Source organism: Hyla sarda, chromosome 11 (assembly GCF_029499605.1).
Source record: "Hyla sarda isolate aHylSar1 chromosome 11, aHylSar1.hap1, whole genome shotgun sequence".
Taxonomy (NCBI): Eukaryota; Metazoa; Chordata; class Amphibia; order Anura; family Hylidae; genus Hyla; species Hyla sarda.
Window position 1 is genome coordinate 72,745,726 of NC_079199.1, and position 24,119 is coordinate 72,769,844.

Sequence of the window (24,119 nt, forward strand, 5' to 3'; positions counted from 1 at the left end):
TATATCTCTAATTTCTTATTTCTGATATACCTTGAGGACTGGTCCTTAGTTGTCCTATCTAATTTCCTTCATTTAATTATTTTTTTTTCAACTTTATTCAGTGCGGTCAGTGACATGCAGTACACATGCGTGCGCAGGGCTACCTAGCGACGGCGTCCGTGCACTGCAGTCAGATGAGCTGCCGGAACAGAACTAAGCCGGGACCCGAACGAGCTGCTGCCCCGATAAGTTCCCCGGCGATCTTGCGAACATGCCGCATTAGCTGTCCATACAAGCCCCTAAGCGGAAGGCCGGGGCCGATGCTGCACTCGTCAGCAGTGCTGGAGACCCGTTGCCATCCCACCGAAACTTGCACGGGCTAAGGAAAACATGCAATCACGTAACCCCTCGCTGGACACAGGCACTTACCCACCAATGACACGAAATACCGAAAAACTACTCAATCCTGTAAGGGGGACGTACGAGCTAGCACGGTGCACAGTAAAAACCGAACCTTTCGCCGAAGCAACGAACGCACCTGAGTGACGGGGGTGTGCGTTAAATATGGAATGTCCCTCCCATCAATATGCACGCACCTGTGTGACGGGGGGCGTGCGATGAACATACAACGCCCCTCCCACAAATACAGCCAGATAGGCTTCTCACTTATATTTGTATAACAACATTTTTAAACAGGGACCAATTTATGTTGACGGGCATGGTAAATATGTAGCCAACAAAAATAAAAATGTAGAAAAGGGCCATTTAAACGTAAAAATAATATATCTTTTATAATTAATTTTGTTAAACTTTTTATTAGTAATGTATTTTAATAATGTCTAATAAAGTATGTGTGTGTTTGAAACTTTTTTCACTTATTTTTTTACAATTTTTAGGTAGTACTACTACTACTCCCAGCATGGAACAGACCGTTCCAGGATGGGAGTAGTAGTACCTGTACAGATCACCCGGGTGTCACTTCTGACACCCGTTGCGATCCTCCTATATAATGTATAGAAGTGGGTGACATGGGCGCTCTTCTCTGGTCCCCTGCACTGTATTCCGCAATGTGAAGTTCTCTTCACATCACAGATTCATGTTTCCCACAGAGAGCTGTGATTTGCTGGATGGTTCCACCCAATCACAAATCTCCACGGCATATAAGAATGCGGGATATGAAGATAATTTCACATCTCAGAATACAGTGCAGAGGAACAGAGTAGCGGCCGCGCCGCCTGCTTCTATAGATAATATAGGAGGATCGCAATGGTTGTCGGAAGTGACCATGGGGCAATTTTGGCATTTTTTTTGGACAAAACCAAGTGGAAACATGGCCTTAAGGGGACTTAAAGGGATACTCCGGTGAAAAACTTTTTTTTTTAAATCAACTGGTGCCAGAAAGATAAACAGATTTGTAAATTACTTCTATTAAAAAATCTTAATCCTTCCAGTACTTATTAGCTGCTGAATACTACAGAGGAAATTATTTTCTTTTTGGAACACAGTGCTCTTTGCTGACATCATCTCTGTCCATTTTAGGAACTGTCCAGAGCAGCATGTATTTTTTATGGGGATTTTCTCCTACTCTGGACAGTTCTTAAAATGGACAGAGGTGTCAGCAGAGAGCACTGTGGTCATGATGTCAGCAGAGAGGTCTGTGTTCCAAAAAGAAAAGAATTTCCTCTGTAGTATTCAGCAGCTAATAAGTTCTGTAAGGATTAAGATTTTTTAATAGAAGCAATTTATAAATCTGTTCAACTTTCTGGCACCAGTTGGTTGACTGAGGAAATGACACTCTGAATGCACAGCCTCTATAACAAGTGTTTAATGGTGTGGCCTCCTTAAAATAACATAGCAATCAATGTCTAAACCTTGGCAACAAATGTGAGTACACCAGTCAGTGGAAATGTCCTGATTAGGCCCTAAGAGTCAATATTTTGTGTGGCCACCATTATTGTCCAGCACTGCCTTAAAGGGAAACTGACGGGCTGTTCACGCAAACCTAATGCAGTACACTGGGTTAACAGGAGTAAAAGGATGTATTACTTACTTAAATTGGTCTACGTGTGTTCAAGATACAGCCCCAGTTGCAAGAATGCTAATTAGGTTTAGTACGCAATGGAGGTGGGAGCCACCATGCTGTGCTGTTTCCTCTGTGTTGTATGCTGTGCTATGCCCACCCATCTTATACATATTCATTATTCTTCACCCTTACTTGCTAGTCATTACGTTAGAATGAGGCTGGTGGATGCTAAAGACCTTGTAATCCCCCGCCTTCAATTTGAGGATGCTCCCCAGATGGGGGTCTAGGTGGCCAGTTAATCACCTTTATCGTCAGCTTCTTTAGCAAGGCAGAGGTGGTCTTGGAGGTAACATGGTGACATAGTTTGTAAGGTTGAAAAAAAACAAGAGTCCATCTAGGTGTGTTTGGGGTCATTATAATGTTGGAATACTGCCCTGTGGTCCAGTCATCAAAGGGAAGGGATCATGCTCTGCTTCAGTGTGTCACAGTATGCTGGCATTCATGGTTCCCTTACTGAAGTTAAAGCTCCCCAGTGCCAGCAGCACTTATACAGCCCCAGGCCATGAAACTCCCACCACCATACTTGACTGGAAGCAAGACTATCTTGTCTTTGTATTCCTCATCTGATTGCCGCAACAAAGGCTTCATACCAACTATATAAGATACGTTTATCTTTGGTTTCATTGGACCGCTAGGCACAGTCTTGTAATCCATGGCCTTAGTTTGCTTGTCTTCACCAAATTGTTTAAAGGCTTTCTAGTGCATCACAAGTTAATAATGTAAAAAAAAAGTCCCCTGTCCTAATAAAGAAGCTTTCTTATGGGATGACAGCCAAGCAGACCAATTTGATGCAGTGTGCGATGTGTGGTCTGAGCACTGACAGGCTGACCCCCGCCCCTTCAACTTTTGCAGCAATGCTAGCAGCACTAATATGTATTACCCAAAGATAACCTCTGGATATGATGCTGAGAATGTGCACTCAACTTCTTTGGTCAACCATGATGAGTCCTGTTCTGAGTGGCTCTTGTCCTGTGAAGCTGCTATATGGACTTGCCTACCTTGCTCAGTTTTAGGGTCTGAGTAATTTTCCTCTCTACAGCCTAGGTCATCTGTATTTTTTTTAACTGTACTAACTATGTAACTTTATAAAGCAGCAATTATTAGTTTACAGATCCCTAGAAAGTTCATTGCCATAAGATGTCATGTTGAACTTCCAGTGACCAGCATTAGAAATTGTGAGAGCAGAACCTTCAAACTAAAGAGTCATATGACACAAAGGAGGGAAAATGGATTATTGGGCCTAATTTGGACATTTCCGCTTCGGGTGTACTAACTTTTCTTGCCAAGGTTTAGACATCAATGTGTGTTGAGTTGTTTTGAGGGGACAGCAACATTAAACATTATTATATAGGCAAATGCAATGAAAGAAGGAAAAGACGGGAGCAACTCACCCAGGACCCACGAGGTTTCAGCAAGATAGCTCTTTATTGCAGAAAGTGCAGGTGCATACCACGGTAAGCAAAGATGGTATAGTGGGGGAGCAGCAGACAGTGGCGAGCCACGGTCCGTATCGTGCTTTCAAAGCACTTCGTCAGGCCCCTGCCGCGTCTGACGTCAGATCCTGTTTTATCTGTTTCTTGTTGCCATTATAATATAAACAAAAAATTACAAACGTGCAAACAAGTGAGTTAAAAACAATAATACAGAAAGAAACTTATTCTAATTGCGAGCAGTTCTATATAAGAGATGTAGATGGAATTACAGTAGAACATTCAATTCGTTTTTATCATTTAACCCTATTGCGCCGGTGGCCTCCAGCCGGAGGATCCAGCTCGCTTCTTTAATCAAAAGGGTCTGATCTTTGTTCTTCCCCTTAAAATTTAATTCAACTCTCTCAATGCCTGAGAATTTAAATTTATTCGGATCAGAATTGTGACACTCGGCCATATGTACTATAAATCTCGGGGCCCCTTGCCTGTACGTAGTGACCTAACATGTTCACGAATCCTGTAAAAAAGTGGGCGGATCGTTTTACCTACATAGTAGAACCCACAATCACATAATAAGCAGTATACTACATGTTTGGATCTACATGTAATCGGTTGTTTTATTTGTATTGTGGAGGCAACTAATTTGAGGGTTTTCCCTTTAATGCACATATTGCAAAAGGAGCAGCTCCCGCAATGGAACATACCTATTGGTCTAGTATCTGTCAGACAGAGTTTTTTGCTATTATTTTGTTGTCGTTTGTTTTTTAAAACATCTCCAATGGTTCTATTACGTTTAAATGTTACAATTGGTTTATCTGTAACAAATTCTCTCAAATCTGTATCTTTTTGCAAGGTATACCAATTGTTCTGTATGACATTATTTATAACATCATTCATAGGAGTATTTGTAAATGGGAAACAGAATCTGCCACTAGACTTGTTATCCTGTTTCGATTTTGAAATTAGAAGGGAGTTACGGGAGTCTGGTCAATTCTATGACGAGCCTGACTTATAACCTGCAATGGATAACCACGTTCGATGAATCTCTGACAAAGATCTTCTATTTGTTTTTCATATATAGTAAGATCACTATTAATCCGCTTCAACCGTGCCATTTGGCTAAATGGTGTACTATCTTTCATTTTTTTAGGGTGAGATGAACCATAATGAGGGAGGGCATTTTTTGAGGTGGGTTTTCTGAAGCCTGATGTTATTATAGAATTGTTGACAATGGTAATAGATATATCCAAAAAATCAAGTTGTTTGCCTCCAACCACAGAAGTGAATAGCATGTTCATATTATTAACGTCATTCAAATATGATATGAATTCATTAAAGAGTAGTTCGGAGGAATCCCACATAATGAATATATCATCCACATATCGGAACATTAATTTAATGTGACCGATATATGGATTGAGGGGGGCAAAGATATAATATTGCTCGAATAAGGCTAAGAACACATTGGCATATAAACAGGAGACAGGTGTCCCCATCGCGGTTCCAAACCGCTGTTTAAACCACTGGCCCTTATACTGAAAAAAGTTGTTATTCAAAATTAATTCCACAGCTTCCGTGATAAATGATATAAATGTTTGAGATTTCTCAGTAAGTTGGAGAAAATCTTGTAAAGCCTGTACACCCGCGACATGGGGAATCTGGGTGTACAGGCTTTCCACGTCTATACTGGCTAGTTGGAAATTCTCTTGCCAGTCGAAATTTTGCAGAGTCCTAATCAATTCTCCTGAATCCTTTAAAAAGGTAGGGATGGAGGAGAGGAGAGGTGACAGAAGCCAATCGATGTAGCTGGATAGGTACGCCGCTATTCCAGCCACAATCGGACGGCCTGGGGGGGGGGTAGTTTCTTTCTATGGGTTTTGGGGAGAATGTAAATATGTGGTTTCCCGGGATTATTAGGTAGAAGTTTTTCTGCTGCAGATTATGAAAGAATATTATTCTGAACAGATCTGCGCAGAAAATTCCTCACTACATCCATTACTTTATTTGTGGGATCGTAGGCTAATTTTTCATAGACTAGGACATCTCCTAACTGCCTATTAATTTCCCTTTCATAATCTGCTGTATTCCACACAACCACCCCTCCCCTCCCCCTTTGTCTGCTCATGACACTTGCATGTCACTTCTAGATCCTAACCAACATAATGCCTCCCATTCATCCTTTGTAAGGTTAGGAACTGCTTTCAGATATAGTAACGATTTAATCTCCTTCATTATCGTACTATAAAACAGATCAAGGGGAGTGCCTGGAGAGATGGGAGGACTGAAGGAGGAAGGATTACCACCTGTAAAAAATGTAGAGGTGTTCGATATAGAATAAATCACATTCTCCTCCCAGTCCATCGCACCGCCAGACAATTCCAAAAGATTGTGTATTGCTGTATAGTCTGTGGTATTGAACCCCGGAATTACTGTGAAACCTAATGGGCCAATTTTACAAGGTTGTTCACCCTCCAATTGTGGTTTTGTAGTCATGCTCATATATTTATTAGAGTTTTGATTTTTCATTGTTATAAAGTATTTTTTTAATAAATTTTCTAATTGCTCCAAACAATTCTTCCTCAAATTTGGCTAAACTAAAGTCCTTAGTAAGTCCATAGTTTAAACCCTTATTCAGGGCCGATTCACATGCAGTTGTTAAGGTGATGTCCGTTAGGTTAATAATCAGGTTCTGTGGGGAGGGTCTCTCCAAGTGACTGTCCGTTTCTTGACTGATTTCTTTGTTCTTATGTCGGCCGCGGCGTCTGCCTCTCCGCGTCCGCTTCCTAAAGGGGAAGGATGAGACACCTGATTTTTGCTGGAATCTGACTCGTCTGGGCTAGACTCTGATTCTGTTGTTAAATAATCGGTAGAGCATTGTTTACGCTTCGGATTCCGTTTATCCTTGTTTTTATATTGCAGATGCACTTTCTGGTGCATTTTATTTTTGTTCCAGTTGAAGATTTGACCAGATTCAAAGTCCTGCTTATCTCTAAGCAGTTTGTCCCACTTTGTCTCCTTAAATGAGGTTTGTAAAATGGTAAGTTTCTTTGTGATGTTATTTTCAAAAGCTGTATATTTCTCTGCTGGTAATCTATTGCGCAACTCCGTGCAAGCTCGGTCCAATTCAGACTTGACTTCTGTATATTCCAGACGGTTTTGTTCCAAGACCCGTTTATTCTGGACGGTTAATTCGCTGCAAGCATACAAGGATAATAATAGAACACCTAGAGGACTTCGCCCCTATAAAGCACCCTCTCAATTTACTGACAAATCAGAATTTATTAATAAATGGAACACATTACATTTGCAACATTCTTTAAATCTTCAAGCACTGGTCTTGGAACAAAACCACCGGTTTAATACCACTGACTATACAGCAATACACGATCTTTTGGAATTGTCTGGCGGTGCGATGGACTGGGAGGAGAATGTGATTTATTCTATATCGAACACCTCTACATTTTTTACAGGTGGTAATCCTTCCTCCTTCAGTCCTCCCATCTCTCCAGGCACTCCCCTTGATCTGTTTTATAGTACGATAATGAAGGAGGTTAAATCGTTACTATATCCAAAAGCAGTTCCTAACCTTACAAAGGAGAAATGGGAGGCATTATGTTGGTTAGAATCTAGAAGTGACATGCAAGTGTCACAAGCAGACAAAGGGGGAGGGGTGGTTGTGTGGAATACAGCGGATTATGAAAGGGAAATTAATAGGCAGTTAGGAGATGTCCTAGTCTATGAAAAAATAGCCTACGATCCCACAAATAAAGTAATGGATGTAGTGAGGAATTTTCTGCGCAGATCTGTTCAGAATAATATTCTTTCATAATCTGCAGCAGAAAAACTTCTACCTAATAATCCCTGGAAATCATATATTTACATTCTCCCCAAAACCCATAAAAAGACACTACCCCCCCCCCCCAGGCCGTCCGATTGTGGCTGGAATAGGAGACCATACGGCCTACCTATCCAGCTACATCGATTGGCTTCTGTCACCTCTCCTCTCCTCCATCCCTACCTTTTTAAAGGATTCAGGAGAATTGATTAGGACAAAATTTCGACTGGCAAGAGAATTTCCAACTAGCCAGTATAGACGTGGAAAGCCTGTACACCCGGATTCCCCATGTCGCGGGTGTACAGGCTTTACAAGATTTTCTCCAACTTACTGAGAAATCTCAAACATTTATATCATTTATCACGGAAGCTGTGGAATTCATTTTGAATAACAACTTTTTTCAGTATAAGGGCCAGTGGTTTAAACAGCGGTTTGGAACCGCGATGGGGACACCTGTCTCCTGTTTATATGCCAATGTGTTCTTAGCCATGTTCGAGCAATATTATATCTTTGCCCCCCTCAATCCATATATCGGTCACATTAAATTAATGTTCCAATATGTGGATGATATATTCATTATCTGGGATTCCTCCGAATATCTATTACCATTGTCAACAATTCTATAATAACATCAGGCTTCAGAAAACCAACCTCAAAAAATGCCCTCTTTCATTATGGTTCATCTCACCCTAAAAAAATGAAAGATAGTATACCATTTAGCCAAATGGCATGGTTGAAGTGGATTAATAGTGATCTTACTATATATGAAAAACAAATAGAAGATCTTTGTCAGAGATTCATCGAACGTGGTTATCCATTGCAGGTTATAAGTCAGGCTCGTCATAGAATTGACCAGACTCCCGTAACTCCCTTCTAATTTCAAAATCGAAACAGGATAACAAGTCTAGTGGCAGATTCTGTTTCCCATTTACAAACACTCCTATGAATGATGTTATAAATAAGGTCATACAGAACAATTGGTATATCTTGCAAAAAGATACAGATTTGAGAGAATTTGTTACAGATAAACCAATTGTAACATTTAAACGTAATAGAACCATTGGAGATGTTTTAAAAAAACAAATGACAACAAAATAATAACAAAAAACTCTGTCTGACAGATACTAGACCAATAGGTATGTTCCATTGCGGGAGCTGCTCCTTTTGCTATATGTGCATTAAAGGGAAAACCCTCAAATTTGGTGCCTCCACAATACAAATAAAACAACCGATTACATGTAGATCCAAACATGTAGTATACTGCTTATTATGTAATAGTGGGTTCTACTATGTAGGTAAAACCATCCGCCCACTTTTTCACAGGATTCATGAACATGTTAGGTCGCTACGTACAGGCAAGGGGGCCCCGAGATTTATAGTACATATGGCCGAGTGTCACAATTCTGATCCGAATAAATTTAAATTCTCAGGCATTGAGAAAGTTGAATTTAATTTTAAGGGGAAGAACAAAGATCAGACCCTTTTGATTAAAGAAGCGAGCTGGATCCTCCGGCTTGAGGCCACCGGCGCAATAGGGTTAAATGATAAAAACGAATTGAATGTTCTACTGTAATTCCATCTACATCTCTTATATAGAACTGCTCGCAATTAGAATAAGTTTCTTTCTGTATTATTGTTTTTAACTCACTTGTTTGCACGTTTGTTAATTTTTGTTTATATTACCATGGCAACAAGAAACAGATAAAACAGGATCTGACATCAGACGCGGCAGGGGCCTGACGAAGTGCTTTGAAAGTACGATACGGACCGTGGCCCGCCGCTGTCTACTGCTCCCCCACTATACCATCTTTGCCTCCCGTGGTATGCACCTGCACTTTCTGCGATAAAGAGCTATCTTGCTGAAACCTCGTGGGTCCTGGGTGAGTTGCTCTCGTCTTTTTCTTCTTTCATTGCATTTACTTGTTGGACTGTACCTTTTTTGTGAGCACCACCTGCACCAGGACATATACCTCCTAGCTCTTTCATTGCACAAGGTGTTGCCGCACCTGTTCATCCGTCCATGCTACATACCAGTGCCGGACCATTATCTCTTCCTTTGCATTGATGATTATTATATAGGCTGTGCACTACTTTCAGCAGAGTGCCATTTCTTTAGTGCTGTTGCATTAAATGATATAATACAATATTTACAAAAATAAAGAAAACATTTTTTACCGTTATATACATTGAGTAAGAATGGAACCCCAGAAATGTTGCAAAATTGCTTTTTGTTTGCACATCACAACCTCCCCCTCCCCCCTCCCCCCACAAAAACCGCAAAAATGGAATTTGACTGTGTTTGTAGACATTTTTATATATTCATTTGAGCCAAAGTCATTAATAGATTCAAAATGAAGAATAAGTAAACAAGAAAGACCATTTTTTCTCTTTTCTGTATCCACTCCTGTGTTTGACTAAAAGAAGAAAAAAAACCTTCACCAAAAACATTCTTCCAGCCTAACCATAACAAAAATCATGTTTGTACATGGTCTTCACATCAACTGTGTCCTAGAAAAGTTCCTTATAAAACTGCATGTGTTTACTCGTTTTCATCTAGTTACATAGTACTGTTAAGAACACGTCCATGAAGTTCAACCAAAGAAAGTTTTATTAATGTGTTTTTCCTTTAGTCAAGTGTATGATGGGTATAAAATAAAATCAAAGACTCAGGTTACTAAACTAATGCAATGAGTGATTGACTTACATTGCACATACAGCCAATGCAACAAGATTATGTGCAGTTTCTCCTGTGTGAACATAACCTATGAGTAAATATAGGACTCTATTTATAGCTGAGGGACTGAGATCTCCAAAGCGTAAGTTATCCAGACAGATGTCCATAATATGTGAACATACTTCATTCTCGTGACCTATTGTTTTGTATACTGCATTTCTAGGAGATGTATTTTTAACAATGAAGAAAATAAATTCATAAAATATTGAAAAGACTTGGTTATAAATGTACCTTTAGAACAATTGAAAAATAAAGCAGAAATGCAGCAAATGTAAATAAAAAATACTTTACCTTTTGTGTATACAGGTCCAATAAAAAAATTAAAAACGATGTGCCCTGGATAAACACAGCTGCTGATTCATAAACTACAAACATAACCCTAAGGCCATGTTTACAAGTTGGAATTTCCGTGACGGATTTTGCATTGGAATCTGGCATGGACATTCTGCTGCAGCAGAGCCCCATTGAAGTCAACTGGATTCTTCCGCGCTGTGTACATGGCGGAATTTTCATGCCACATGTTTCTGGCACAGAAATTCTGATTTCAAAGTCCACAGGAAAAATGTACACGTTTATTCTTTCTGCGGACTCCCCACAGAATGCACAGCTGTCTATGAGATGGTGCATTCCTGTGAGGTCCTTGCACCGGCTTTGTGACTGTGCCCGCAGTTTGTGGAATGTCCGCACGGAGAATCTCCGTGTGGACATTCCGTCGTGTGAATATTGCCAAATGCCACATTCCACATGTGTAGTTTCTACTGCAGATCTGCTGCAGCAGCTTTATCTGTCAATTGAAGTCAGTGTGCAGCAAAATCTGCAGCAGCAAAAATACGCACATGTTATGGTACCCAAAGACTAGATTCAGACTACAGAATTCAGATGAATTTCCACCGCTGAAATCCTGTTGTGTGCACTGTGCACCAGAATCCCATCACTCCACATCTTGCAGTCAAATAATACTCCCCCTCCCTTGCACCTTCTTGTAAACTTCCAAGTAAGTACTGCAGAAATTAATGCAAGTCAGTTTTTAAACCTAAGATAAATTCTGACCTCCATTTTGAAAAAAAAACATGGCTAGTACAGTGATGTAAGTGTGAGAGAGGGGGGGATGAAGATATACAGGCTTAGACCTAGACCACTGCTCCACAACTGTTTAAACAAGATACATTTTTTAATTCTTAGACTCATAGGTACTACAGTATATTGCTAGGTTTGTTTACTATTACTAGCTAATTGCAATGAAATAATTATACAGTTATGTATCTGTAAATCATAATCCTGCAGTGCTGTACAGAAAATGTTAAATCCACTAGGCCATTGCAGACTACCATCCTATCTCTTTTTACATACTTACATTCTGGGATATAAAATGTATTTTATATGTTGCTCCGGCAGCTAAAAATAAATAATAAATGATCCATAACTGCCCCAGTCTCCCACAGCTTCTGAGTCAGCTACTTTGGGACCCCTACTGTTCCCCGCTTGTAGCTACTTCATAGATGGTGTCAAAGCAGGGCCTGCCCACTTATTCCATTACTAACCAAGACGGGAAACCTCTGTAGTCAACGATTGACTGAGTGGGCAGATCCTGCTTTAACATGTTGTCTCAGAAACAGCTACAAGCAAAAAACAGCAGGGGAACGGAAGTAGCCAGGACCAAGAGATGTGGGGCAGTGGGTAGGTAAGTATTGTTTAGGGTAGGTTCACACTGTTTTTGTTTTCATTTAACATATATGTTTAATACACTTGAAATGGAACAAATGTATGCAAAAAACAGATGCATAAAACAGATACTGCTGCATGACATACAGCGACATTCATTTCCTACTGACTTACATATTAAAACAAAAAATGGATAGGTAACAAACTTTTTTTGGGCGTATACAATAGCATAGTTTACTAATATAGAGTATAGCAAAGCTAAATATACTGTAACAGAAAGAGTGGAGCTGCGACAAAAAAGGCAATGGGTCCTTTATTTTTAGCAGCCCCCAACAACAAAATGAAAAAAAATAATAATATTCCAGAATACTCCATGCAGATATAAATTCAACACATTAAAATGTATTTACTACAGTAAGAAAGCAACAAAATAAGCTTTGCTCTTGGCTAAGATAATTTAAATACAGACAATATACAGCACTCACATACACAGCATATTTATGTCTGTCTATCTAAATACATTTGGCTCTCTCCTCTCCATCTCGCTTCATGTCTACACCACCTGTCAAACAATAACCATGGTAAGGATTATATTCCATAACCTGACCATTTAAGGCAATCTTGCATATGCTATAGGCATTGTGAGAGTAACGCTTATGAAAGTCTGCTTTAAATATTATTTTGCTACTCACGGAATTATTAAAGCTGGCCATATGCATTCAGAGTATGTATACATCAGAAACTAATATCTGCTCATAAAAACCTTTGGTTTAAATGTATAATCATAAAAAAAAATAGTTGTATTAATGCAATTGAATCAAATAAGAAATCTTATGTATATAGCTATGTAGCTCATGTGGGGGGGGGGGTCTGGAAAATGTAAACTTTTAAGGAGAATATAAAAGAAAGGCATGAAGCTAAACCCTGCAACAGCAAAATAAAAGCATTTTACATCACATTTGAGTGACTTTTGGTCACTCAACAAATTATTCAGCACTTCTCCAAACTGAAACAGAATGAAGGTGAGTAAATTATCCTCTTGCCAGTGGGATTTTAATTCCAAAACATTATTAGAAAAAAATAAAATATGTGCAATATATTTTTGTTGAATTGCTTACCATGCTGGCCTTTGTAGAGCTTTGAGTATCCGGGGCTTATGTCCAAACTTGCCAAAAACTTCAGTAAATGATGTGGAGGGCAGAGTGCCAGACAACTGTGGTAAAGATGAGCACAAACAACCAGAAAAGAAGAGCAGAAGCGCAGAAGTTAAATGTGGAGAGTAACAATTTAAGGACAAGTTAAGAGAAGAGTTAGAAAGCTAAAGAAAGGATAGCCTGATGATCCACAAGTGTAATATAGTTCAGAAGAGGGTGGGTTATTGGAGAAGGCAGGCAGTCAGCCACTCAATGCCCTGCTCATGCTCATAGCACACATGCTGTACTGACAGCTGCACGGTGCCTAGGTCATCTACACCAAGACATACTTAACTCTTTACAGCATGTTATAATTGAACAAGTAAATCCCTATAGTATTTATATATATATTTTTTTTTATTTAATGAATGTTTATTTTTACCCCAGCTGGTCCACCCTGACCCAGTGGGTTTTATTCCTGGTAGGCAGGCTCTGGATAATGTCCTGAAGAGGCTTGACATCATAGCGCGCTCAAATGCATCCTCGATCCTGCTGACCGTATCAGCCTTAGGGTATGTTCACATGATGAAATTTCCATGCAAAATGCCGTATGGAGATTCCGCAGCGTCAGAGTCTCATCGATATCAATGGGATTCTGCTGCACTGTTCACATGGCAGAATTTCCGTGTGAGATGTTTCTGGCATGGAAATTCATATTTCAGTGTCCGTAGAAAGAAAAGACGTGTATTCTTTCTGCAGAGTCTGCATGGAAATGCAGTGCAGTCTATGTGATGGTGTATTTCCGAGCGGTCCTAGCATCAGTATGTTCTGTCAGCACTCCGTTGCCGGGTGAATGTCCACACGGAAATTTTCCGTGTGGACATTCTCTTGCGTGAACATAGTTTTACCTAGATGGCAGGACTGTTCTGAGGTGTTAAGTAAGGGGAGTTCGCAGGTCTCCCTTATGGAGACATATTTAAAAGTATTGCACAAAGCTTATTACGTTCCCTCCCTACTACGTGCTATGTTCCCCTCTTCCTCTCCCTATTGTTTTTGGGGCTCCTCTCACATAGGAAATATGCATCGTACATGGAAGAGTTGCCCCATAGTCTACTGTTTTTGGAACAGGATTGTTGGACTTCTACGGGAGCTCACCCCCTCTCTCTGTCTCCTGAGTGATAAGCCCTTCCAAATGCCTTTTAGATTGTTCAAACTTTCTAATTATGTACAGCTAGTGGCCCGTATCCTTATAGCTTCCAAATGGAAACAATCTGACCTTTTATTTGTAGCCATGATAGTGGGGATGAATTCTATTGCTCTTTTGGAGAAACTCTCAGCCATGAGAAAAGATTGCACAGACTGTTTTTGTATAGTGTGGGAACTGTGCCTCTCATCTTCTTATTGTCCTGATCTGACATATTGCTGTATTGATGTGATTATTTTTTATTGTTATATTTACCTTGCTATAATCTGATGGTATGTTTATTGTGTTTTTTTCTGATTTTGTTATTTAATTCTTGACTGTTTTCTTGCCTGGGGTGCTTCCTGACCAGTATAGTATCTAATGCATAAATCTGTATTGCATTATTTTCAATAAACTTGCTTGGTTTGACACTAAAAATCATAAAATTTAACATTCTGTACATATCTATGCAATGCATACTTTGTAGAATGATTGGCTGTTTAATTACGTAAATATAGAACCAGATTGTCATAGCACTCAAAAATATCAAATGAAAAAAGGAGTTATTTCTTCATGTTTCAGCAGGCAATATTTAGTCTTCACTATGGAAAATTTTCAGGCGTCCCATAAAGAGGACTGAAATGAAAGATCAAGCAATAGACATTGGGAACAACAAAGCTTAAGATGGGCAGAGGGTATAAACAATCCACTGACCAAGATGATTGTCAACTGGAATGTCACTCAACAACTGTAGGATAACATCAAGTGATACCTACAAAAGAATTGCAAACAGCAGCTTGGTGAAGTGCAAATTCAATGAGAAGCAAAGAGACCACAGAGGAATGGAGTAAAGTCATCTTCTTTGACAGGTCAAAGTTTTAGCATTACCCAACACCTGATCATGTAATGATTAGACAGAGTCATGGAGAGGCCTACAAGTCCCAGTGCCTCACACTTACTGTGAAATTTGGTGGAGGATCAGTCATGATCTGAGGATGCTTTAGCAAGGCTGAATCTTTGTTTAGGACCCATAAAGCAAGCCAAGTACAAGGTTATCCTTGAAGAAGAAGAGTTCCTTTTGTTTTGACAATGTTCCCTAACTCTGAACATTGATTTTTCCAGCAGGACAATGGTACATACCATGAAACCAGATAAAACAAGGATAGAGGACCACCTGATAAAGACCCTGTCATTGCCAGCCCATTCTCCAGACCTGAACCTCATTAAAAACCTCTAGAATTTGATCAAGAAAGTTGAGTAGTTACAAGCCATCAAACAAAGCTAAGCTACTTCAATTTGTTTATAACATCACCCAACAGCAATGTGAAAATTGAAGTGTAGGCCAAAACACTATACTGATTTCTGAAAATTTCCAAAGTTAAAACATTAGTGATTTGTTGCTAAAAAATCAATATTAATTTGTTTTCTTTTCATTAATTGAGGTCTGAAAACAATACACCTTTAAGGTTATTTTGTCCAGTTTACTTGTCTTTCTTAAGTGTCTAGCTACCAGAGGACATAGTTTTAAATTAGAGGAGCAAAGAATTAAAAGTAATATCAGGAAATGTTACTTTACTGAGATAGTAGTGGATGCATGGGATAGCCTTCCTGCAAAAGTGGTAACTGCAAATATAGTAGGTACCGGAGGAGTTTAAAGGAGAAGTATCATACCTGGAAGTACAGAAAACTTAGAGCCCCGGGTCTCCCTCAGAGCGGCACGCCATAACCCCTCCATATATCTCAATGGGAGAGCCAAAGATTGCCGCTTCGGGTGGGGGTCGTGATGCGCCGCTCGGGGAGAGCGGGGCTGCGTACAGGAAATCGCAGGGGGGCCTGTGGATAGGGGGAATGTTTTTCTGTCCTTCCAGGTATAAGACTTCACTTTTAAGAATACATGAGATAGGCATAAGGCTATCCTTCATATAAGATTGGGTCAAGGACTATTAATAGTATTAAGAATATTGGGCAGACTTGGTGGGCCAAATGATTCTTATCTGCCGACACATTCTGTTTCTATGTTACTTTCTACAAATGAATACCGTAAATTACATTATCCTCATTTTGAATTTGGTAGTAATGTTGTTGGTAATTTATAGAATATAAACACATACATATATATAAGACATATTTAAGACCCACCTAGAAATAAATGGCTGAGAAGGATTTGTAACATAGCCCAGGAGGCTTTAAAAGGGTTGTAGTACAAGATTAGATTGCAGCTCATAGCTATTTAAAGGGATATTCTCATGTCAGCAAGTCATCCTCTATCCATATTGCACTCCTGCCTAAGCAATTGCCCTCTGTGTCCTAGCATGATCACTGCCGCAACAATAACACATGATTATTCATATTATATGCCATATTCCAGATGTGCCTTTGTGTCCTTGTCATTTAAAAAAAAAACTAACATGTCATAGAGACATACCAAATGTTTGTATCGGTCAGGGTCTTAGTGTACTGCCCTCTTTGGCTCACAATGATCTGCCTCCTGCTTTACAGGACAGCCTCAAAGGTTTATTGGGTCCGCAGCATGGGGATTACTGTGAGACAGGGAGGGAAGCACACTACCAAACCTCTCCACATGACAGAATATGTTAAAGCGTACCTGTCATATGACAGGAAAAAAAATTATGCTTTCATATGTAACTCACTAGGGCATGCATATGCTTGACATGTCTTTTTATGTGTCTAGCTTCTGTATGAGGCTATGTGTGACTATGGAATGTCCGCATGGAGGATCTCTGTGCGGACATTCCTCAAACTGCGCATTCAGCAAAATGCAGCAAACTGCAGACTAGGACCACAAGGAATCCACCGACTCATAGACGACTATGCATACCGTGCAGAGTCCGCAGAAAGAATGAACGTATTCCTTCTTTCTGCGGACCCAGAAAACAAAATTTCTGTGACAGAAACATCTCGCAGAGATTCCACAGCAGAATCCTGTTGAACTGCAGCAGAATCTCAATGCTGAATTCCAATGTGGAATCCAGCATGGAAATTCCAATGTGTGAACATGGCCTTAGACTCACAAATCCCTCTGATCTGCTGCACACACATTCTGAAATCCACTGCTAGCTCTGAGCTTTCCCTTTCTCACCATATACCATGCATGCACTTTCTCCCTAAATCTGCTGTGCTGTGCTGGGTTTCTTCATCCAATCACTGCAGGCTGCTCTGTAACACCCACCTCTTAGTTTTTAGACAGCATTCTGAAAGACAGGACAGGAATGAGCACAGAAGAGTGCTAGTCTCACCCTCACTTATTGTATGTTGTCTCAGGCTGTGTTTTAGCTGGTAAAAATGCTGCAGCAGGGTAAAATTATGTTCTGAATGCTATGGGGACCCCCATTGGTGTTTTTATGGGCCATGATTTCTATAAAGGAAAGGCAAATGTTTGAAAGATGGAATACCCGGCAGAGGTTCCTTTTCATTCAACGATGATCCGACTGGTGGCGCTTCCACAACGAGATGACATGAGAGTCAAGGTGTAAGATACTTTTTATTAATAGTCATTAAAAGTACAGGTAGAAACAGACAACGCGTTTCAGAGGGGCTCCCTCCTTCGTCAGGTCTTTGTTACAATTTTGCGGGTAGCGTGTCTTATATATACACACAGAGAATACCTTTTCAAATTTTCACATTTTGGCAGGACCAGAGGGCCAATGGGGGCTGAGTGTGACGTCAGCCCCCATGGTCTGTTACTCTGGTCCCACTGGTCCCACAATGGGCCTATTGGTTTGAATGGGCCAAATTTCACAGTGTTATAGGTCAAACCCACTCACTCCTATACACCAGCAGAACCAGAGTAACGGACCATGGGGGCTGACGTCACACTCAGCCTCCATTATCCCCCTGGTCCTGCCAAAATTTGAAAAGGTATTCTCTTCGTGGGCTATATATATTTTCTAGCTGAGTACCCGGCGTTGCCCGTTTTTTCCTTCCTAATTCTTGTTTGGGAGGAAAATCAACAAAGGAGGAAGCTTTTGACTTCATATCCCGTCCTCATATAATATTGTTTTCATCTCCCAATACCATATCCCATCCTCATATCCCGACCTCCTATCCTGTCCTTCTGTCTCTACCTCCTATCCTGTCCTCCTATCTTGACCTCCTATCCCGTTCCTCATATCTCGACCTCATTTCCCGTCCTCATATCCCGACCTCCTATCCCGACCTCCTATCTCCACCTCCTATCGCCACCTCCTATCTCCACCTCTTATACCGACCTCCTATCTCGACTTCCTATCCCAACCTTCTATATCGTCCTCCTATCCCGACCTCGTATCCTGTCCTCTTATCTCGACCTCATATCTTAACCTCATATCCCATCCTCATATCCCGTCCTTATATGCCAACCTCATATCCTGACCTCCTATCTCGACCTCATTTCCCGTCCTCCTATCTCGACCTCCTCTCCTGTCCTTCTATCTCAACCTCCTATCCTGACCTCCTAACCCGACACCCTATCCCGTCCGCCTATCTCGATCTCCTATCCCGTCCTCATATCCCGACCTCCTAACTAGACCTAATTTTCCTTCCTCCTATCTCGACCTCATATCCCATCCTCATATCCCGACATCCTATCTCGACCTCATTTCCCGTCCTCCTTTCTCAACCTCATATCCCTTCCTCATTTCCTGACCTCATAATCCGTCCTTATGTCCCATCCTCATATCCTTTGTGATGAAGATATTGTAAGCTGAAAATAGAAGGGGACATTGCTTTGTGGGACTGGGCATGATTTGCAAGCCAGACCGATGCACAAAAGGGTAGATACTAAAAGGGTGGGGCTTACAATGTGGGCGTGTCTTTGTGAGATGAGGTGTGGCTTGCAAGCCGGACTGACACATTCACCAGGAGATGCAGAGGGGAGCTTGTGGAGTAAAGCACTGGAAGTCCCATATACTTGCAAGGGACATGAAACAAAAACCCATCTTTTATATTAACCCTTACCTATAGCTTTTATATTAACCTATACATATATACATATACATATATAAGGGTGTAGGTAAGGGTTAATTTAACTATCATATATTTTTATTTGATATATAAGTAATATGTGTACCAGGGTATTATTGAAATATCTCTAGCCGTATGGAAGTTATGTGGGAACATACATTTCCCATTGATTTGCATGGGACTTTAAACAAGAACCCTGACCCTTAAAAATGGGGGTAGTTAAGGGTTCAATTAACTATCCTATATTTTAAGAGAACATATAAGTAACATATGACCAAGTATTATCGAAATATCTCCAGCCGTTTGGAAGTTATGCAGTAACATATAGTTCTCTTAAACTTGTATGGGACTTTAAACAAAAACCCCGCCCTTGGCAAATGGGGTTGAGTAAGGGTTAAATCACCTATCCAATGTTTGTTGTTGACATATAAGTAACATGTGTGCCAAGTTTCATGCTTATATCTTTAGCCGTTTGGACGTGAGGCTGGAACATATACATACACACATACAAACATTGAGTTTTATATATATAGATATAAGACACGCTACCTGCAAACTGTGCAAAGACCTGTCGAAGGAAGGAGCCCCTCCGAAACGCGTTGTATGTTTCTACCTGTACTTTTTCTGACTATCAATAAAAAGTACCCTAATCCTACACCTTGACTCCTGTGTCATCTCGTCATGGAAGCGCAACCAGCTAAAGTCAAGATCTTCGTTGGAAGAAAAAGAACCCTTGCCGGGTATTTCATCTTTCCAACATCTGCCTTTCCTGTTTTCTACACCGTCCTGGATGGGACAGACGGCCGGCTGCTCCCGACACATCGCATCAGAGACCTGCTAAAACGTTTATCAGTGTTGTGCCTGCTTTGCGCAACCGACGAAGGTGAGAAGGTCCATTTACACCCCTTTGCACCACTATATGCTTTAATATTGGATAATCGGCAATATATAGCGCCATTTCTTTCCTTCTTTTTCTGCATATTCTCTCATGATTTCTATAAAAACTGAATACATTTTTTAACCTTGTGGCTCAGAAGCTGGTGTAGGAAGGAGGGGTTTGGGTTCATGGAGAACTGGGCCGACTTCACTGTCGGCTACCGGCTCTACCGTAGGGACGGGCTGCACCTCAATGGGGAGGGTGCAGCTGTGCGTGGAGCGAAGATGGCTAGAAGGGTGGAGGAAGTGTTTAAACTAGGGGCTTGGGGGGAGGGAACCTACAGCAAAGAGGGGGAAGATAGTGTAGATAGAGAGGGGGGACTTAATAATATACCTGGGGGTGGAGCGGAGGGAGGGGTTGGAATAGTTAATAGGAATAGGCTTCATAGGAAAATAAAACTTACACCCTTGAATCACATTAACCCCAATAACATAAAGGATGGAAATGTAAAGTGTATGTTTACAAATGCCAGAAGCCTAGCAAATAAAATTGGGGAGCTTGAGGCCTTGATACTGGAGGAACATATTGATATAGTTGGGGTCACTGAGACATGGCTGGACTCCTCGCATGACTGGGCTGTCAATCTGCAGGGGTTTACATTGTTTTGCAAGGATAGAATGAACAGAAAAGGTGGTGGAGTCTGTCTGTATGTAAGAAGTGGTATGAAAGTCAGTGTGAACGATGCCATAGTGTGTGATGATTCTGAGTATGTGGAATCACTGTGGGTAGAATTACAAAAGGAGGGAAATACTGAAAAAATAATTTTTGGTGTAATCTACAGACCCCCTAATATCACTGAAGAGATAGAAGGTTGGCTGCATAAACAAATAGAGAGGGCCGCCCGGGCAGGTACAGTGGTAATAATGGGAGATTTTAAATATCCAGATATAGATTGGGGTCCGGGGTTGGCTAAAACTACAAAGGGGCGACAATTCCTAAATTTATTGCAGGATCATTTTATGGGCCAGTTTGTGGAGGACCCAACAAGAAGTGATGCCTTGTTGGATCTGATCATTTCCAACAACGCAGAGCTGGTTGGTAATGTAACTGTGAGGGAAAACCTTGGTAATAGCGACCATAATATAGTTACTTTTGACCTAAAATTTAGAAAACAAAGACAGACGGGGAAGGCAAAAACATATAACTTTAACCCCTTAAGGACTCAGCCCATTTTGGCCTTAAGGACTCAGAAAATTGAATTTTTACGTTTTCATTTTTTCCTCCTCGCCTTCTAAAAATCATAACTCTTTTATATTTTCATCCACAGACTAGTATGAGGGCTTGTTTTTTGCGTGACCAGTTGTCCTTTGTAATGACATCACTCATTATATCATAAAATGTATGGCGCAACCAAAAAACACTATTTTTGTGGGGAAATTAAAACGAAAAACGCAATTTTGCTAATTTTGGAAGGTTTTGTTTTCACGCCGTACAATTTCTGGTAAAACTGACATGTGTTCTTTATTCTGAGGGTCAATACGATTAAAATGATACCCATTATTATATACTTTTATATTATTGTTGCGCTTAAAAAAAATCACAAACTTTTTAACCAAATTAGTACGTTTATAATCCCTTTATTTTGATGCCCTATAACTTTTTTATTTTTCCGTATAAGCGGCGGTATCGGGGCTCATTTTTTGCGCCATGATCTTTACTTTTTTTTGATACCACATTTGCATAAAAAAAACTTTTAATACATTTTTTATAATTTTTTTTTAAATAAAATGTATTAAAAAAGTAGGAATTTTGGACTTTTTTAATTTTTTTTCGTTCACGCCGTTCACCGTACGGGATCATTAACATTTTATTTTAATAGTTCGGACATTTACGCACACGGCGATACCAAATATGTCTATACGCTTTTTGGGGGTAAAATAGGAAAAAACGGACGTTTTACTTTATTTTTCACTTTTTTTTTACTTTTACTTTTACATTTTTTTACATTTTTTTTTACACTTGAATAGTCCCCATAGTCCCTTCATAGCAATACCATGATTGCTAATACTGATCTGTTCTATGTATAGGACATAGAACAGATCAGTATTATCGGTCATCTCCTGCTCTGGTCTGCTCGATCTCAGACCAGAGCAGGAGACGCCGGGAGCCGCACGGAGGAAGGAGAGGGGACCTCCGTGCGGCGTTATGAATGATCGGATCCCCGCAGCAGCGCTGCGGGCGATCCGATCGTTCATTTTAATCGCGAACTGCCGCAGATGCCGGGATCTGTATTGATCCCGGCACCTGAGGGGTAAATGGCGGACGCCCGCGAGATCGCGGGCGTCGGCCATTGCCGGCGGGTCCCTGGCTGCGATCAGCAGCCGGGATCAGCCGCGCATGACACGGGCATCGCTCCGATGCCCGCGGTTATGCTTAGGACGTAAATGTACGTCCTGGTGCGTTAAGTACCACCTCACCAGGACGTACATTTACGTCCTGCGTCCTTAAGGGGTTAAAAAGGCAAATTTCCCTGGGCTGAGAGCTGCACTACAGGACATAGACTGGGGGAGGTGTTGTCAAACACTGATACAGAAGGTAAATGGGACATCTTTACATAGTTACATAGTTAGTACGGTTGAAAAAAGACATACGTCCATCAAGTTCAACCAGGGAATTGAAGGGTAGGGGAAGGTATTGGAGAAGGGATGGGATTTTATATTTCTTCATAAGCATTAATGTTATTTTGTTACAGAAATGTATCTAACCCTGTTTTAAAGCTGTTAAATTTTCCTGCTGTGACCAGTTCCTGAGGTAGACTGTTCCATAAGTTCACAGTTCTTATGGTAAAGAAGGCGTGTCGCCCCTTGAGACTAAACCTTTTCTTCTCCAGACAGAGGTAGTGCACCCTCATCCTTTGGGGGGGTTTAACCTGGAACAGTTTTTCTCCATATTTTTTGTATGGGCCATTAATATACTTATATACATTTATCATATCCCCCCCTTAATCGTCTCTTCTCAAGACTAAACAATTGTAACTCCTTTAATCGCTCCTCATAACTAAGATGTTCCATGCCCCATATTAGTTTAGTCGCGTGTCTCTGCACCCTTTCCAGCTCCACAGTGTCCTCTTTTTATACATGACAATATCCTGCCGGCTTTGGAAGCAGCAGCCTGACATTGCATGCTATTCTGTAGTCTGTGATCTACAAGTACACCCAGATCCTTCTCTACCAGTGACTCTGCCAGTTTAAGACATACGACGCATGCATGTTATTAGTACCCAGATGCATAATTTTACATTTATCCACATTAAACCTCATTTGCCAAGTGGATGCCCAGACACTTAGTCTATCCAAGTCATCTTGTAACCTATACATATCCTCTATAGACTGTACCGTGCTACAAAGCTTGGTGTCATCTGCAAAGATAGAAACAGAGCTGTTAATACCATCCTCTATATCATTGATAAATAAATTAAACAACAGCGGTCCCAGTACAGAACCTTGGGGTACACCACTAATTACCGGGGACCAATCAGAGTACGAATCATTGACCACTACTCTCTGGGTACGATCCATGAGCCAGTGTTCAATCCAGTTACAAACTAAAGTTTCCAAACCCAAAGACCTTAACTTACCTGTCAGACGTCTATGAGGGACAGTATCAAATGCTTTATCAAAATCCAGAAACACTATATCCACAGCCATTCCTCTGTCAAGGCTTCTACTCACCTCTTCATAAAAGCAAATTAGATTGGTTTGACAACTTCTATCCTTAGTAAACCCATGCTGACTATCACTTATAATACAATTATCCCCTATGTATTCCTGTATGTAATCCCTTATAAGTCCTTCAAACAATTTACCCACAATGCACGTTAAACTTACCGGTCTATAGTTTCCTGGGGAAGACCTAGAGCCCTTTTTGAAGATTGGCACCACATTCGCCTTGCGCCAGTCCCTTGGCAATATACCAGACACCAGTGAATCTCTAAATATCATGAACAGGGGTACAGATATTACTGAACTCAGTTCTCTAAGAACTCTTGGGTGCAATCCATCCGGCCCTGGAGATTTGCTTACATTTATATTACTTAACCCCTTAAGGACCAAGGACGTACCTGTACGTCCTTGGTCCTGCTCCCGTGATATAACGCGGGGTTACACGGTAACCCCGCATCATATCACGGCGGGCCTGGCGTCATAGTGAAGCCGGGACCCGCCGCGCGCTATTAACCCTTT

General features: G+C 40.7%; 1 protein-coding gene across 1 annotated transcript in view; it reads right to left on the reverse strand.

Moving 5' to 3' along the window:
* The window catches only part of CFL2 (cofilin 2), a 128,837-nt gene extending 115,867 nt beyond the window's left edge, over positions 1 to 12,970 (reverse strand). Inside the window, exon 1 of the mRNA XM_056545896.1 lies at positions 12,842 to 12,970. Within this exon, the coding sequence (XP_056401871.1) occupies positions 12,842 to 12,844 (3 nt within the window). The 5' untranslated portion in view covers positions 12,845 to 12,970. The remainder of the gene's footprint in view (positions 1 to 12,841) is intronic.
* Positions 12,971 to 24,119: the final 11,149 nt, after the last annotated feature.